We start from the raw sequence: 16,246 nt of genomic DNA, 5'->3' as shown, positions 1-16,246 counted from the left end.
ACTGAACTACCAAAAAATCCCTGGGAGTCTTTAGGTATTGACCTTTTGAAATGTAATGCGAAATGGTATTTAGTTGTGCAAGACTACTATTCTAGATTTCTTGAACTGGTTTATGTGGATGCATTGACTACTGGAGCTGTGGTTGCTAGATTGAAAAATATATTTGCTCAACATGGAGTGCCATATGTGGTAAGAGCTGATGGAGGTCCGCAATTTACTTCTCAGGATTTTAAAGATTTTGCTGAAGAATATGGTTTCCGTATAGTGACATCAAGCCCAAGGTATCCACAATCAAATGGAGAAGCAGAAAAAGCAGTTGACATAGCGAAGCGGATTCTAACGAAATGTAGTGACCCAAACCTTGGGTTGTTAGAATATAGAAATACATCCTTAGAGTCTGGTCTTTCACCTGCAGAGTTACTTTATTCACGGAAGCTCCGATCAACATTACCGTCAATAAATAACTTCAGACAGGTAACAAGGGAAAGATTGCAAAAGTTTAAAGAGAAGGATTTTTCAATCAAGGAAAGAAATAAGAGAAACTACGATGTAAGGAAAGGTGTAAGAGATCTCTCACAGCTTGATCAAAATGACAAAGTTTGGATTCCAGATTTAAAACGTTATGGACATGTTGAGAATAAATCAAATCATCCTCGGTCCTACCTGATAAATACACAGGCAGGGAAGATCAGAAGGAACAGGAGACATATAATAGCTGTGCATAGGCCTATTGAAAATGGTGAAAATAGATTTGAACACCAATACCAAGAAGACCAAGGAACTGAAACTGATGCTGGACATAATTACAATAGCAATGAAAATGACAGACCTAAAAGAAGTGTAAAACCACCTCTTAGATACAGTGATTCAGATTTTTATAAATAAACTAAAAAAAGAGAAAAGAGAAGATGTGCTGTTTGGAATTTTTATAATTGTTATCATATGTTGCATATTTGATGTTTGTTTTGATTGTATTGTTGTTTTGAGCTTGAAGACTTACTTTTGGGATCTTGGCTAATAAAGTATCTATGTTTAACTGTGGTGTGAGTTTTACCTTTCACTTCAGAATCAACAAAACAGCTTTTAAAATACTCTTGGTTTCCTGGTCGGCTCGACACACTGGTTAGTACACCAGAACACATAGGCCTAGTGTTTTGTTTTTTAACTTAGCCTTTTCCCAAACAGGTAGATTGGGTTAGAGAAGTTCAGAGCAGGACTCTGATGTGCAATATTTTTATGTGTGTTTCAATATTATTTTGCAACAAGATATAGGCCTAGCTTCTATAAGCATTATCTGTAATTTATAAAAGGCATTTTCAAGATTTTTATTTTAGTCAATATTATAATTTAAAATCAGGAAAAGTATTTAATATAATGCAAACTTGTATTTTCCATACCTTTACTAAAACACTGTCAACCCATTCAAACGTTTCTCCTCCTACACCCACTTTAGTTGAGGCAAACCTTTCCTCCAAAGTGTTTGCTTTCTCTTGAAGTTCGCTGACGCATTGCTGTTTTGGGAGGCCGTTCAAAACATTCTGCAATGCCCGCAGTCGTTTACTCAAACGTTTTAGAGTAACAGATAAAGTTTCATGGCCTTGAATATCTACAGGTTCTGAAAAGAAATATTATGTTCTATATAATTTGTGATGTAGGGCCTACCAGTACATAGGTATTTTAAGTTTATTCAATCTCAGCATAAGCATCTGTAATATGATTTTTTTTAAGAGTTAAACTCTATTTCAAACCTGTCCTAGACTAATACGTACATTTTTAAAACGTACATCATATCAAAACATTCTAAAACGAAGTAAAAATATAATTTTGTCTTATTAGGTTGCTTAAAAGCTTGAAATTATTTTATTTCTGGTATATTTTTGCCCCCAAATCACAGAAGCATATAGGCTAGCCTATTAGGTTGGTTTATTAATGTTGGCTTGCAAACTCCAAAGTGAGACTTCGGAAGAGAAACTTCTCACAAAATTTGAAGGAAATCTGTGAAAGAATTGGGGCCTCTAACCTGCAAACTCTCTCGTAGAGACTATTCTGAAGAGATCCTCACCCTCAAAATGACACCTGGTGTCATGAAACTAACTTCAATAATCAACCTACGCCTAAGTCACAAGGTTCATGTGATTCCACCTGCTCACATTTCCATTAAAAAATAGGCCTACTGTATCAAGTAAAAATACAACCAAGGGAAGCAAACTATTTCATATAAAGTAAAAAATGATTGGTATGTCTTAAATTAACTAGAACAAAAATATTTCTTACCGATCTTTGAAAGCTCAAGATACTGCTCCCATTGTGACATAAGGTTTGCTCCAAGATCTATTTTTCCAGCAAGAAAACATTTTTGTACTTCAACAAGAGCAATCCTCTTTACTTGTTGTGCCAGATGCTCAAGCGACCTTCCTTTGTCATCCTAAACAGATTTATGTACAGTACCACTGTCACACTCATATAACTTTACACTAGACAATAACAAATTAACACAGTTGACTAAAAAAAAAATTAACAAGTTGAGATAACAAACCACAAAGTTTTACAGAGATTGCTAGGCTATGTTCTAGAATCCATTTTGTTATGTTTTTGAGGATAGGCCTATGTGGGGAGGCAGTGGGTCTAAGCTGTCTAGGCGGGGCTCCGTACATAACTTATTCTCTAAAAAACTGGACCCTTTACCTTCACAAAAGACCTCTCATAACCTTGGTGTAATCTTGGATTACTTCAGGAGTGGAAGTCATAGTCTAGAATTACAAACCTTGCATGACTTCAGTTTTAGGAGTTAAATATATTTAAAATTAAATAAAAGGTTTAATATACTGTTCCAATTTTTGATTACCGATACTGTTGCAGAGTGAATTGGTGTGACGGGCAAACCGTCTAAGTTTAGGTGTTAGTGCTGTCAAGGGCGACAGGTCGTTGGTCGAGGCAACAAGTGTGTTAGCAACAGGAGGGGGCACTAAGAGTGATTAAAATAACTTAATTTATACTACAGTAGTGAATTTGGGATGTTTAACAAGGAGAAGACTTGTTAATCCTAAGTAATTGTAAAAGATAAGGTTATTAGTTCAAATCTGACATTAGCGACGCCTTCTTTACTTTGCTCACAACTATTCTAGCCACCTAGGCAACGTTTTGCCTTGTCAGCAGCCAAAAAGGGTAGACTTTTGTATCTGTTGGCACAAACAACCGAATGAAAATATCGATAGATATATCGATTATTCGATATATCGTTTGGTTGGTTCGGTAAGGTTAACCTAACTAACCAAACGATATTTTGAATGAAACAATCGAATAATCAATATTTTAATTCATTCTGTTGTTTGTGCCAACAGATAACTTACAGAAGTCTACCCCTATATTATAAACTCTTGGCCCCCCATCGGTAGATAGATCTATACCGGTATCGTACTTGAGCTTACTGACTTGAGCTTATTTTAATTGTTGATAGATTTGATTTTGCATGTTTTATTTATTTAAATGACGAGCCTAGTTATTGTAGGCTATTTAATGGCAATAAAGACTTATGACTTATCGTATTGTATATTTTACGAAGTAGGACTACTTACCATAATTGAAGTTTTGACTTCGATATATCTATACCATCAAAGATTAACAATCATCACTATTCAAATTCATGCAGATCACCATAAGCTACACCTACTAAAAGAGGTTAGTTTTGATATAGACAATAATTTTAGTATTTATTTTGTGACCGTCATAATTTCCTCACAATTTTGACAAATAAAAAACTTCATCATGGAAAAAAGTATTTGCAATATGGTTAAAAAGTAAAACCGCAGAAAAGTTTTTAATTTATTACTGTTGCTATAACCACTATAACCTAACTTAGCCCAAAAATTATCACAACCACAACAAAACAAAACATTGCAAGCACATGGCATGTGGCGCTGGCAGACACTAGACAGTGAGTGAGTGAGTCAGTGAGTGAGCATTGAGCAATTTTTGGAGTGAGTGAGTTAAGTACTGCTACTCGCTACTGACTGAGTTTAGTTGGAGTAGACTAGACTGTTGTTGTGGTTGTTGTAGAGTAAACAAGAAACAAACGAAGGAACTGAGAAGAAGAGCGAGAACGACTGAAGTCGAAGTGAAGTGAAGAAGAAGAAGTGAAGAGTGAAGTGAAGTGACTGAAGTGGTGAGAAAGGAGAGAATGGCCGCTGTCAAAGAAGTTGTGGCGCTTTATCAAAAATTAAAAGCAGAATGGACGAAGAAACCACAAAATCTTGAGGCGTGTGGGCAGTTATTATCCAAACTTAAAGTGAGTTTTTACAAATTAATTGCCTTAGGCCAAATCGCATTTATGGATAATCACGTATAGGCCTATTCCTCAGAGGTCGAGGTTATGTTTTTATTACAGAATTAAAGTAATTTTAGGAGTAAATTTGTAACGGCCTTGAAAATTAAATCTCTAAATTAGTTTAAACAACCAATGTTATTTCCTCAGTGGACTTATCGCTTGACTAGGCACAAGTTAGCCTAAGTTATAGCCTACTCTAAAAATATGCAAGTCATTGTAGGCTATGTAAAATGTCTATGTCTAAAACTGTTCTAAACTAACCTAACAAACCAAACTTGCTGTAACATTTCAACATTCCGTTTGATAGCCTATTCCCCACATGCAATATGTTATCAAACGAATTTTTAAACAGTAAACTTAACTAGCCTACAGCAAGTTTGGTTAGGCCCTAGGCCTACTTATGTTAGGTTAGTTTAGAATAGTTTAATCCCCTAACTTACTAATCCAATATAGGCCTATGGGCTATTATTTTTGCCTGAAGAAGGTTAGTTCTTAATTTGTAATTTAAATGCGTTTGAAGGTATAAAAACAGAAGGAATACAGAAGGATTGTGAAGTAAAACTAAAATATCAATATATCAAAAATAAATAATCAAGCCTATAACTTAGTAATGACTGTTCCCTTTAACAGGAAAGTATCGCTGGATCAAGATTTGAACCATCATGAAGCTATACTCTTTTCTCAGGATCGAAAGAATTAGCTATGTCCCAGGATATAACAAATAGGCTCAAGCCTACAGTTTGTCTAATTGGTATTTATTTCGTATAGGTGCCTCCAAACAAATTGTTAATTTTGATATCTTACTTTATAGTTTTTTACCTCCTGAATCCAAATATACCATTATTTTTCACTGCTGATAAATATTTCTCAAGATATCGCCGTAAAAACATGCTTAACATTACAATAGGACAAGATAGGATGGATAACATTTCAAGTGATTCTGTAGTCAAATAACTTAATGTTCTCTATAATAGGAATTTCGTCACATTATGGAGATACAGTATAGATGGACTGGTGGACTAATTACTTGTAGTTCTTATTTAGGCATGTCAGGGTGGTAGGTCGTGCTGTATGTGAATTGGTAACTGCATTAAGTGTTTTGAAGTTAGGTTAGATTAGGAAGGTAAAGTTTAGGTTATAATGTATCAAGTTGTTAGTTTATGCTGCCTGCAGACTGTTTTTGTAAAATTAAAATCCTGAGAAAAACACTTCAAATTACTTTTTCAAAAATACTTGCATTTTTGAAATAGTAATTTGAAGTGTTTTTTCTGGATTTTAATTTTCCAAAAATAGTCTGCAGGTAGCATAAACTAACAACTTGATACATTATAACCTAAACTTTAACTTACCTAATCTAACCTACCTTCAAAGGACTTAATGCAGTCACCAATTCACATAAAGCACGACCTATCACCCTGACATACCTTTTCTGACATCAAAAGGAGTTTGCTTACACATTCTAGAGGTTTGGTTAGGTTAGGTTATGTTAGAATAGCACCATTTTAGTATGTAATTTCTAACCCTCCAAAGGTCCATAGTTTAGGCCTTAATGTCCCACCTATTTTTGGTGCATTTGCAAGGTTTTATTAAAACGGATCTGAGAAGCTTAAAACAATGTTAATTCTAATGTTCTATATACCATTTTGTTTGGAAAATCATGGGCTTCAATGTTATATATAAAACATAAGGAACATTAAAAAAAAAAAAATTTAGGTAAAAAAAAATATAATTTCGAAAATTTTCAAAAAAAAAATAAGTTCGCGCTCAATGAAATTGTATAAATTATAGGCCTATAAATATTTGAAAATAGCCACTTTGTTCTAAATTTAATGAGGATTACAAATATATAATCATATAGCTACAGGTAAGTTATCAAATAAATAAGTTATGAGCGAAAAACGGATTTCAGTACATAGCGTTTAGCTAAGAATGCATAGCCTAACCATAGCTAGGAATCTGGCTGATAATTTACATCAATATCACTACCTACTTCTTCAGGATCATCAACCAGCACTTCAAAACCACTTAAATCTTCTTATAATGCACCACGTATATCACTACTTTTGATTTTTAACACTAAAACAATGATAAACATAATAAAACACATCAGTCATCGGTCCTAGGTTAACTACCCTGTTTACTAATATGCACGTCAGCTGTCTGCTACAATTACGATCGGCTCAGAGAACAAACAGCGCTTAGAGACAGACATTTAGAAAGCTTAGAATCTATTGAAAAGAACGATACCTAACTCGATCCAGTTCAATCCGATTCAGTCAGTCATAGAGCCTTCGCCGTAAACGATGTTTGTGCGTCTAAAAATAGACGCGTGACACTACACAAAGTGTGTTGTGCGTCTATTTTTAGAAGCGTGACCCACGGAGGGCTAAACGGCGAAATATAAATCAATAAATCATTAATAAGGATAAAATACCCATGGTACATTCCACTTTTAAATGGCATCCATCCTACCTTGTTTATTGTAATGTTGTATATTATTACGGCGATATCTTGAAAAATATTCATCAGCTGTGAAAAATAATTGTATATTTGGATTCAGGAGGTAAAAAACTATAAAGTAAGATATCAAAATTAAAAATTCGTTTGGAGGCACCTATACGGAATAATTACCGTCTAATTAATAGAAAGTTTGTTAGCTCACTTACCATCAGACAACCTAATTATTGTTGGCTCATGTACACAACCAACTGCGTCACTCCCAATGTGATCTAAATTCTGATAGGAGACGGGTACTTTTAATTTCATCACATTGAGTTCGTTCAACCTAGGCTAACTTACTCTTCACCAAAGCCGATAATTAGGCTTAACTTTCTGCATTAAGTAACTGATAAATAACTGTTGAGCTTACTGCAACAAAAATAGGCTACATAGTTAACAACATCTATGGCTTTCCTCAATAAATTTTTTTTTCAAAACAGACAAAGTTTAGAATAGTAAAAGAGTTTGATATGCGTTAGCAATATTTGATCTCTAGACCAGCAACTTGTATGATTGCTGTGTCGGCTTCTGCCAGTCGGGGGGGGGGGGGAGTTAGACCGAAAACAGTGCCCGCAGTACCACTGAGAGCGTAATCCAGTTGTTCTTTGTTTTGTTGGCCTAGGCCCTAAGTTTTAAAGTCTTTTGATTCCTTTCATTACTAATCCAATGGTCTAAAATGTATTTATGCCTAGTTGGTAAGTAGCCTAATTGCATTTTATTTTCAAATATTGGTTGTCTACCTGCAACACTTTGAATGAATGACTGATGTTATTGTTGTTAGCTTTGTTTATTTACACTGTTGTTCTAGTCATATCTGTGGTAAATTTGTATTGTTGTTGTTTGCACAGTTGTTAGTTTATATTGTCGTTAGTCTATTTTATATTGTTACTTCTCTAATTATAATGTAGGCTACTTCACATCATATGCGAAGCACTATGTCATTGTAATTTCATCATCATGCTTCTTCATTCAACTTCTTAGGCATCCATAAGTTCTTCTACATCTTGTCGCTTGTATGCCTTATCTTAGCCTATATAATTCTTTGTAATTTGGTGGCTGCCATTGAAATATAAATCAAATGAGCACAATCTAAGCAAACCCCTTACAAGGTACGACCAGCAGGCCTAATCTCTAAAACTGGCTGGGCAGCTGAGTGGTAATAGTGATCGTCTAACAATCAAAAGGTTTCCAGATTAATACTGAAAAAAGTCAGAAGCTTTTTGATGATTTGAAACTGCACCTAGCTGTCCCTAATCATTGAACTTTAAATAAATGGTTCTGGCTAATTAAACAGCTGATCTTAGTCATTAACAATAGCAACGCTACACAGTTTATCTCACCATCTACACTAATTCTTCGCTCTTAAATTTTGGTTAAAATACGCACCTAGGTAGCGTCCTTTTCTCAATTGATAATAACAATGAGTTCAACCTATAGCATTCCCTATATGTAATTATTCTATGATATTTAAACTAAATTAGGCTTTTAATTACCTAAGTACCTAAGAATTCACATCTAAGTTAGCATATTCATCCAATTCATTTAACTTATCAGTAGAGATTGGCTTTACAGTCATCAGTCATTATTTCTTCCAATTCTCATTATTCTTATGATAATGATGATGATGAGTGCTGGTTATCTTCAATGTCTGCTTGCGTTTGAAAATAATTGATTTTGCTACGTACACATGATTGTCAAGAAATGCTATTGCCTGTAGAAATCGAGTTGTATTGTAACTTATTGTTGTAGTGAGTAGGTCAAAATTGTTCAAAGAAAGAAATTTATTTGTATTTTTTTCAGGTTGGCTTGACCAGTTTAATGTTTCTCCCAACATCAAACTCGAAGGCTTCTCAGCAGGAATTGCTGTTGGCCCGTAAGTATTTTTACATTTTATGTTTGAACTGAAACGGTTTCATAAAGCTCTCTGAACACAGACCTATGCAGGAATCTGCCTAGTTAGGAATTTTACCCACATGTGGCCAAAAGTATTTTTTAAAGTTTCATTCACCAATAAGATTTTACAGATGTATCCTTGTCTACCCATTATACATTTTCAATACAGTTAGTGTTCTTATTAGGGCATCAGACAAGTTTCCACTTCCACAATAAAATTTGTGTACCAATTTCTAACAAAGATTTTTTTTTATGTTTTTTTCAGGTGATATTCTAGAAATTGGAGCTCAGTACAGTATAGCTGTGAAAGACATCCCATCTTTTGAACGCTACATGGCACAGTTAAAATGCTACTATTTAGATTATAGGGATCAGGTATGTGCAAGTGAAACCTGTAATACAAAGATTCAAAAATAAGTACAGTACCTACTGTAAAAATATCAAATCAAACCAGTTACATCTAGTTCAATTTATATAATTTTGATGGAACGATTTTTGTTAGTTTATCAACAAAAGTAACATTTTTCTAATGAAGAAAATTTGGACCCACGGTTATTGTGTATCCTTCTCCAATCAAACAAAGCATTATATAACACGTTCGCTACCACAATGATATGGAATTTTCATTCACATAGACCAGTGACGCATTTGTGCGTGGAATCGTTTCTAACAGTAGACCACCGACGCATACTTGCGTCAGCTGGTCATATGGAAATAAACTGACAATGCACACTTGCGTCGGTGTTCCATTGTTATTAAACAGCGTATTCCTTAGCAACGGTCTATTTTAAAGTCCTGATCTCTTCGTATTGGTCCAGAGGGATATCTGCCGCACTTGTACGTTGCCTTATCAATGGGTATGACAATTGGTTTGTCACACACATTGTTGTCTTTTCCACATTTTCTTTTCCGCGGCATCACTGAACAGATGTAAACGTGCTAAACTTTTTAGTTTATACCAAAACAGTATTTATTTATTTGAAATTTTACCTTCAAACGATTCTAAATGAGCAAATCACAACGACTCAAATGTGTGTCGCTCGGAAGCGAACGTGTTAACTGGTAGTACCTTTAAGAAAATGTTACCCACAAAAAATAAATGCAGAATTTTTCCGTTGCAAATAGAGAAAAACATGTTTCTGTAATATCTTAAATAAACCTACATAAGTTGACTAAAGTTGAGTCTATTAAAACCAATAGTTAAGTAAACATTCACTATTACCTTTGATGACCTTATTGAAGATATGTTGTAAGATGCACTAAAAATCACTCACGGATACGCTACAAAAATAAACGTATTTTAAAAATTACAAATTTACAAACTATGTTAATGTTTGTCTTTGTCAGCTGCCAGAGTCTGCCTTCAAGTACCAGCTGTTGGGTTTGAACCTGCTGCTCCTGCTGAGTCAAAACCGAGTTGCAGAGTTTCACACTGAGCTTGAGCTGTTACCTGCCGAGCAGATACAAACCAACCCTTACATCCGTCACCCCGTGTCTCTGGAGCAGTATCTCATGGAGGGCAGCTACAATAAGGTAGTGCTAACCACTAGCAAAGACAACGCACACCTCTCTAACTGATGCAATTCACAACACGTTTGTTTCTATACTAGTGATGGGCTAGATATACTTGTAAATTGCTTTGAGTTTAGGCTAGTTTTTACTGCTGCAATAAATTGGATGTATGAGTTCAGTCACCTATTTCATGTGTTTTGCGGTAATACTCAATTCGTTGTCAATATGATTTGAGACTTTTTTTTTTTTTTTTTTTTTTTTTTTTTGAGTTTTTTTGAGTTTTTTTTGCCTACATCCTGGTTTGTGAAGGTTTTATTTGAGTTTTTGACAAAGCAAGTAGGTAGGATTTGGAATCATTATTTAGAACCTCTATCATGTTGGAAACTGACTGACTTCGTTGGTTAATTCTAATCAACTCAATACTATTTTACCCTATAAAACCCTCCATAAACCCCCGTTCCCATAGTCCAATCATGCTGGTTTGAGAACTCGTTCAAATAAATGTAGGTTTACTTGTTTGTATAAAATTTCTTAAAAATCAGATAATTTTTGCTCGAGTGTAACAACTCAATATTTCCACTTATATTTTTCATAGATAATTTAACTTTCACCATATGTTTTTCATTTTATCTAAATGTCAATCCCTTTTTTAAACCTTGTACTAGTTAACCGCCCGTGCTCCGCCACGGGAATATTGTCAGTAATAAAAGAAATAATAATTAACAAATACTGTTTATCTTTGTATTTTATTTAGGGGTTGTTTAATTTTTTACATGAAATAGAACTGATAGTTTGCCTGTATAAACTATTTTATGTTAATCAAACCGATATATTATTTTAACACGTTCGCTACCAAAATTATATGGAATTTACGTTCGCATAGACCAGCGACGCAATTGTGCGTCGACTCGTTTCTCACAATAGACCACCGACGCATATTTGCATCAGCTGGTCACATTGAAATAGACTAACGACGCACAGTTGCGTCGGTGTTCAATGTTAATAATCAGCGTATTTCTTAGCAACGGTCTATTTGAAAGCCCTGATTTTACCGTATCGATCTAGAGGGATATCTGCCGCAAAAGTGCGTCGCTTGGTCTGTGGATATGACGATTGGTTACGTCACACAACAGTTGGCAACATTGTTGTTTACATTGTGTATTCCCCGACATCACAGAACAGATGTAAACGTTATAACCTTTGCAGTTTTGGCTAGTGTTTAGTGGAGTTTCTTTATTTGTTTGTGTAAAAGCTTGAAACAACCAAATTTACAACGACGCTTACGTGCGTCGCCTGGTCTATTGAAACAAAAATGTAATCTTTTTAAATGGATTTCATTAAATAGACTGACCGACGCATATATGCGGCGTTTTAAAATTTGCTCAAAACGATAAATAAAAACAATATTTATTGCTTACTAATTCACTTAAGGTTAATATGAAGTCAATTAGTCCATTTAAACGATATTTCTCTTTTGGTCTGTCGGCAATGTTATTCATATATCACTTGGTCTGTAAGCAACGTCTTGATCATTCCTTTTGGTCTGTAGGAGTGACCGGACCGACGCAAATGTGCGTCGCTCGGTAGCGAACGTGTTAACCAAATAAATGTTTTATATTAATTTGAGTTTCATTTGAAAAATAAATAGTAGGTATACGAATTGGGCAATGCTGATAACCTAATAAGCAGCTATTTATGCTATTTAGATAATTTGCTCAAGTATATTCCTATATTCGTAGTTTTTTTTCATTACATTTGTTGTATGGAATAAAGATAGTCACTTAGCCTACATGTAAATCACGCATCAGCAGTTGGTCGCATTTCACGAATCTTAGACCCATACTGTGAGTAAAAGCTGTGTTTACGTCGTATATATAAAGTTGGGCATACTTTGTTCAATGTTAGAGGGTATTAACGGTCCAATTTGATGGAAAAAGAGTCGTGGATATTAAAACTATGTAGACTACCACTACCAGAAAGATGTTGATTCAAGTGATACTTAGAACTGACATTTAACACCATCACTGCTCTTTACTTTTTTAGTTCGATGGTTCTCTACATGTTTTTTTCGTTCTGTAAGTCTCTTTACGCCCGGTTAATGATTACCTTTCTTTTTCTTTTTGTACTTTTCACATCCTGGGGTTAATGATTAAGTTTTATAACGCTATAATGATCCGAGTCAACATTGCCATTAAACATCAAGTCAGATACTTCTTCGCCAGAACAGAAATCGTAAGTCACAGTTTCTCAAGCAACTTCCCTGTGTAGGCCTACTCGAAAAAATATAGTTAGGGTATAGTTCACTGATAAATTGTAGTTCCAAATATCCCAGCGTACTCGCCATCTCGAGAAGGTAAAATTTGGACGTCGAACACTGATCTTGAGTAAGATTAATCACTTACGATAAAATGTTTGTATGTTTACCAATCATTAGCAATTATCTGTACAACTTGCAAGCGGATTTCCCTATGATTGTTCTGGTGGCTATAGAGAATAAATTATATTGATCAAAAGAATAGGCTAAGTTTCCGTCCCCTACTATGGGTATTATTTCACATTCCATACTCAAACTTAAACTCAATTACCACTTTCCTGCAGATCACTTTGCAGGAAAACTAAAACATTTTTGTGTCACAGTTAGACTGTTCTGACTCGAAATTCATAGATTTGAAGTAGTGACAAATCCAATCTAACGACCCCAATCCAAAAGAGTTGGTATTTTTTTTGTAGGGACTTCCAGAGCACATTTAACACCAACATTGCTCTTTACCTTTTTAGTTCGATGGTTCTCTACATTTTTTCTTTTTCGTTCGGTATGTCTCTTTTTCAATTCAATTCAAAACTACTTTATTCATTTCCTGTACATAATACATTGAATAGTGTCAACAGTTGCAAGTAGGCCTAATAGTTATTAAATACATTTATAACATAATAAAATAAAAACAAAATTTTACAAACTTTCTAAACAAAAAATACATAAATTGAATTTGTTTTTGATTTCAAAGACTATTCAACTCTTCAAAAGAAAAAATAGCCTTGCTGATGAGAAATCTTTTTAATTTATTTTTAAATATTGTTTTGGAAGTCTCTGATTTAATTTCGATTGGGAGATTATTATAAAATTTTGATCCTGCATACATGGGTTTTTTCTCAAAAAGTTTTAGACTATGGTGGCCAATTGCAAGGTTTTCCCGATTTCTGGTGAAATAATTATGACTATCCCCAACTTTACGCCCGGTTAATGATTACCTTTTCTTTTTATTTTTGTACTTTTCACACCCTGGGGTTAATGATTAAGTTTTATAACGCTATAATGACCCGAGTCAACATTGCCATTAAACATCAAGTCACATACTTCTTCGCCAGAACCGAATGGTAAGTCACAGTTTTCAAGCAACTTCCCTGTGTACTAGAAAAAAAAATTCACTGATATATTGTAGTTCCACGTATGGCGTACTCGCCATCTCGAGAAGGTAAAGTTTGGTACCACTGAACGTCTAACACTGATCTTGAGTAAGATTCGTCACCTACTATAAAATGTTTGTATGTTTCCCACTCATTAGCAATTATATGTACAACTTGCAAGCGGATTTGGGTATTATTTCACATTCCATACTCAAACTTAAACTCAATTACCACTTTCCTTCAGATCACTTTGCAGGAAAACTAAAACATTTCAAAATAAGTTAACAAATACACTTTCCTTAATCAAAATCGTGTGTTTATAAACAGAAACTCCAAGTTTAATAATTGCATACTGAAAGTGAGGTTATAAAAATAATAACAAATATCTGACAAACATTAAACAGCTGACGAATAATTTATAAACTGTGTATTATATTCTTCAATAAGAATTGTATTGACTCGACCTTTAAAGGGCTGTAGGTCGTAGCCCTTAGAAAAAACGTAAATTCTAAGGAAGTTCGGCAAATCTACACACTATCCCCTTTAATTTGAGACATAAATCTTGTAGATCGGTCAAGTAATTACTGAGAAAACAGTGTTACAACTGTGTATTAAATATATAGATAATATATGACCAAACAGACCAATAGGTAATTGATTCGACACAATATAATATAGAAATTTTCAAATAACATAATTTCATGTAAATATATTATAGCCTATAACTTTTTGTAACAAAATTGCTTCAAATTCAATATAATTTTATTTAAATAACTTTTCAAAATTATAATTTAGCTCTATAGCAAATGAAATTTGTTATAATATATATGTGTGAACAGTGGCCTACAATTTTATGTGATTAAGTCAGCATTAACATTATGTGAGTGCAACAATGCATCAAACCTGCATTACTTTCAAGAGAACTGAGCTAGTGTGAAGATGTAAATTGGATACTACCTATTTTAATATCAAAATTTATAAAAAAGTGCCTAAATTTGAACCTAAATTAGTGAAATTTGATTGAAAAAGAACCGTCCTTATTACAAACATTAATAATTAAGTTACAACATCAAGAAATTTTGCTGCGAAGAAGACATCAATTTGGTGAGATCACTCCAATAGACATTTCCCCTTTGGAAGCCATTAAAACATTTTTAGGCCTAACCTTTGGACGTTTGTGCTCAAATTCAAAGTCAAGAAACTAATAGAAGCTTAATATTCAGAACTTTAATTAATTCAACCAATCTATAATTTGAACCTATTTTATATTTCAAACAACATTTTTATTACGCTATATAAAATCACAAGATTAAATTCAAATGCCGTTCATAAAATTTGTGTACCAATTTCTAACAAAGATTTTTTTTTTAATGTTTTTTTCAGGTGATATTCTAGAAATTAATCCAATTTTTATGTTATTAATTAATTGTTACTTATCAATTATATGTTATTAATTGTTAATTTTTGTCTTTATTTTGAACCCCACCTGAGATAAAGATCCATGCAATAAATTATAACACCTGAACCTTTAGAACTATTGTAATGGGCTTAGCCTAAAGCTTTCATTACTAAATTCATTCCCCACTCATTGTAAACTTTTTTGTGAACCCCTTATTTTCTTTTACCATCAATTTTGTATGTTAATTTTTTATTAAAATTTTAAATGACCCACTAGTTATGGAATGAATGTCTTACATAGGCCTACAGCATCAATTTTGATTACAGATATTCTTGGCTAAAGGCAACGTACCTGCGGAGAGTTACAACTTCTTCATTGACATTCTCCTCGAGACAGTGAGGGATGAAATCGCCAACTGCCTGGAGAAGGCGTACAGGAAGATCTCCACCCATGATGCTACGAGGATGCTCAACCTTCCCAACCAGGCGGCCATCAAAGAATACGGAAACAAGGTAAGCTCTAATTTTCATCATCAAACACTTGTGCTTTTCTATCGCAGTCTTATTAAAACTTAGATTATCTAACCAGATCATGATTTCAGTCAACAGTTACTGTAAAACACACTCTTCTTAAACGGTTTACTTCATTTTCAGAAAAGCTGGACCTTGGGTAAGGACAACTATTTCAAGTTTGGAGTAGAAGAAAAGAAGTCAGATGAAGCTCTGCCCTCTGTGGAGCTCATAGAACAAGTGATTGAGTACGCCCGGGAGTTGGAAATGATAGTTTAAGCTCTTTTTTCGCTTTCATTTAAATTATTAATCAGTTTTTCTAAATATAACGTTCTATGTTCGTAAAATTGTCTTTATTTTTCCGTTTAGGCCTCCTTTAAATTATCTCATTAACAATAAATACATCACATAAGCCGTTGTTTTTCAGTTTTGAATTATAATTGAAATTTTTAGTGAGGATTATCATTACAATTGTACACATTTCAAATTCGTAATATTTAGAGAATAAACTGATCTAGGCTACTCAAGGTTTTGTAAATCATTTATTTGAATGTCAGTTTGAAACATAAACAACAGGGTTCCCACGGACCTGGAAAGTCTGGGAAAGTCAGGTAAAATTTTTAAAATTAATGTTAAGTCTGGGAAATTTATACTAAAAAAACTTGTATAGATCACATTAATTTTTTGGATGATTAGTAATGCTGA

At 33.8% G+C, this 16,246-nt stretch overlaps 2 protein-coding genes across 2 annotated transcripts in view; one reads left to right on the top strand and one right to left on the bottom strand.

Moving 5' to 3' along the window:
• LOC128985157 (midasin-like) overlaps positions 1-3,866 on the bottom strand; it is a 62,298-nt gene extending 58,432 nt beyond the window's left edge. Inside the window, exons 1-3 of the mRNA XM_054404539.1 lie at positions 3,576-3,866; positions 2,275-2,425; positions 1,398-1,615 (exon numbers count right to left, since the gene is read on the bottom strand). Of these exons, the coding sequence (XP_054260514.1) occupies positions 1,398-1,615; positions 2,275-2,425; positions 3,576-3,578 (372 nt within the window). The 5' untranslated portion in view covers positions 3,579-3,866. The remainder of the gene's footprint in view (positions 1-1,397; positions 1,616-2,274; positions 2,426-3,575) is intronic.
• A 284-nt stretch (positions 3,867-4,150) lies between these two features.
• On the top strand, positions 4,151-15,888 carry LOC128987485 (26S proteasome non-ATPase regulatory subunit 8-like). The gene is made up of 6 exons (XM_054408347.1): positions 4,151-4,285; positions 8,624-8,696; positions 8,982-9,091; positions 10,064-10,249; positions 15,359-15,544; positions 15,686-15,888. The coding sequence occupies exons 1-6, from the start codon at positions 4,178-4,180 to the stop codon at positions 15,818-15,820; spliced, it is 798 nt and encodes a 265-aa protein (XP_054264322.1). The 5' UTR covers positions 4,151-4,177; the 3' UTR covers positions 15,821-15,888.
• The last annotated feature ends 358 nt before the right edge of the window (positions 15,889-16,246 follow it).

This window comes from Macrosteles quadrilineatus, unplaced genomic scaffold (assembly GCF_028750875.1).
Source record: "Macrosteles quadrilineatus isolate MER2022 unplaced genomic scaffold, UCM_ALF_1.0 Scaffold_2__2_contigs__length_208266976, whole genome shotgun sequence".
NCBI lineage: Eukaryota > Metazoa > Arthropoda > Insecta > Hemiptera > Cicadellidae > Macrosteles > Macrosteles quadrilineatus.
This window is presented reverse-complemented; position numbering and strand designations above follow the sequence as displayed.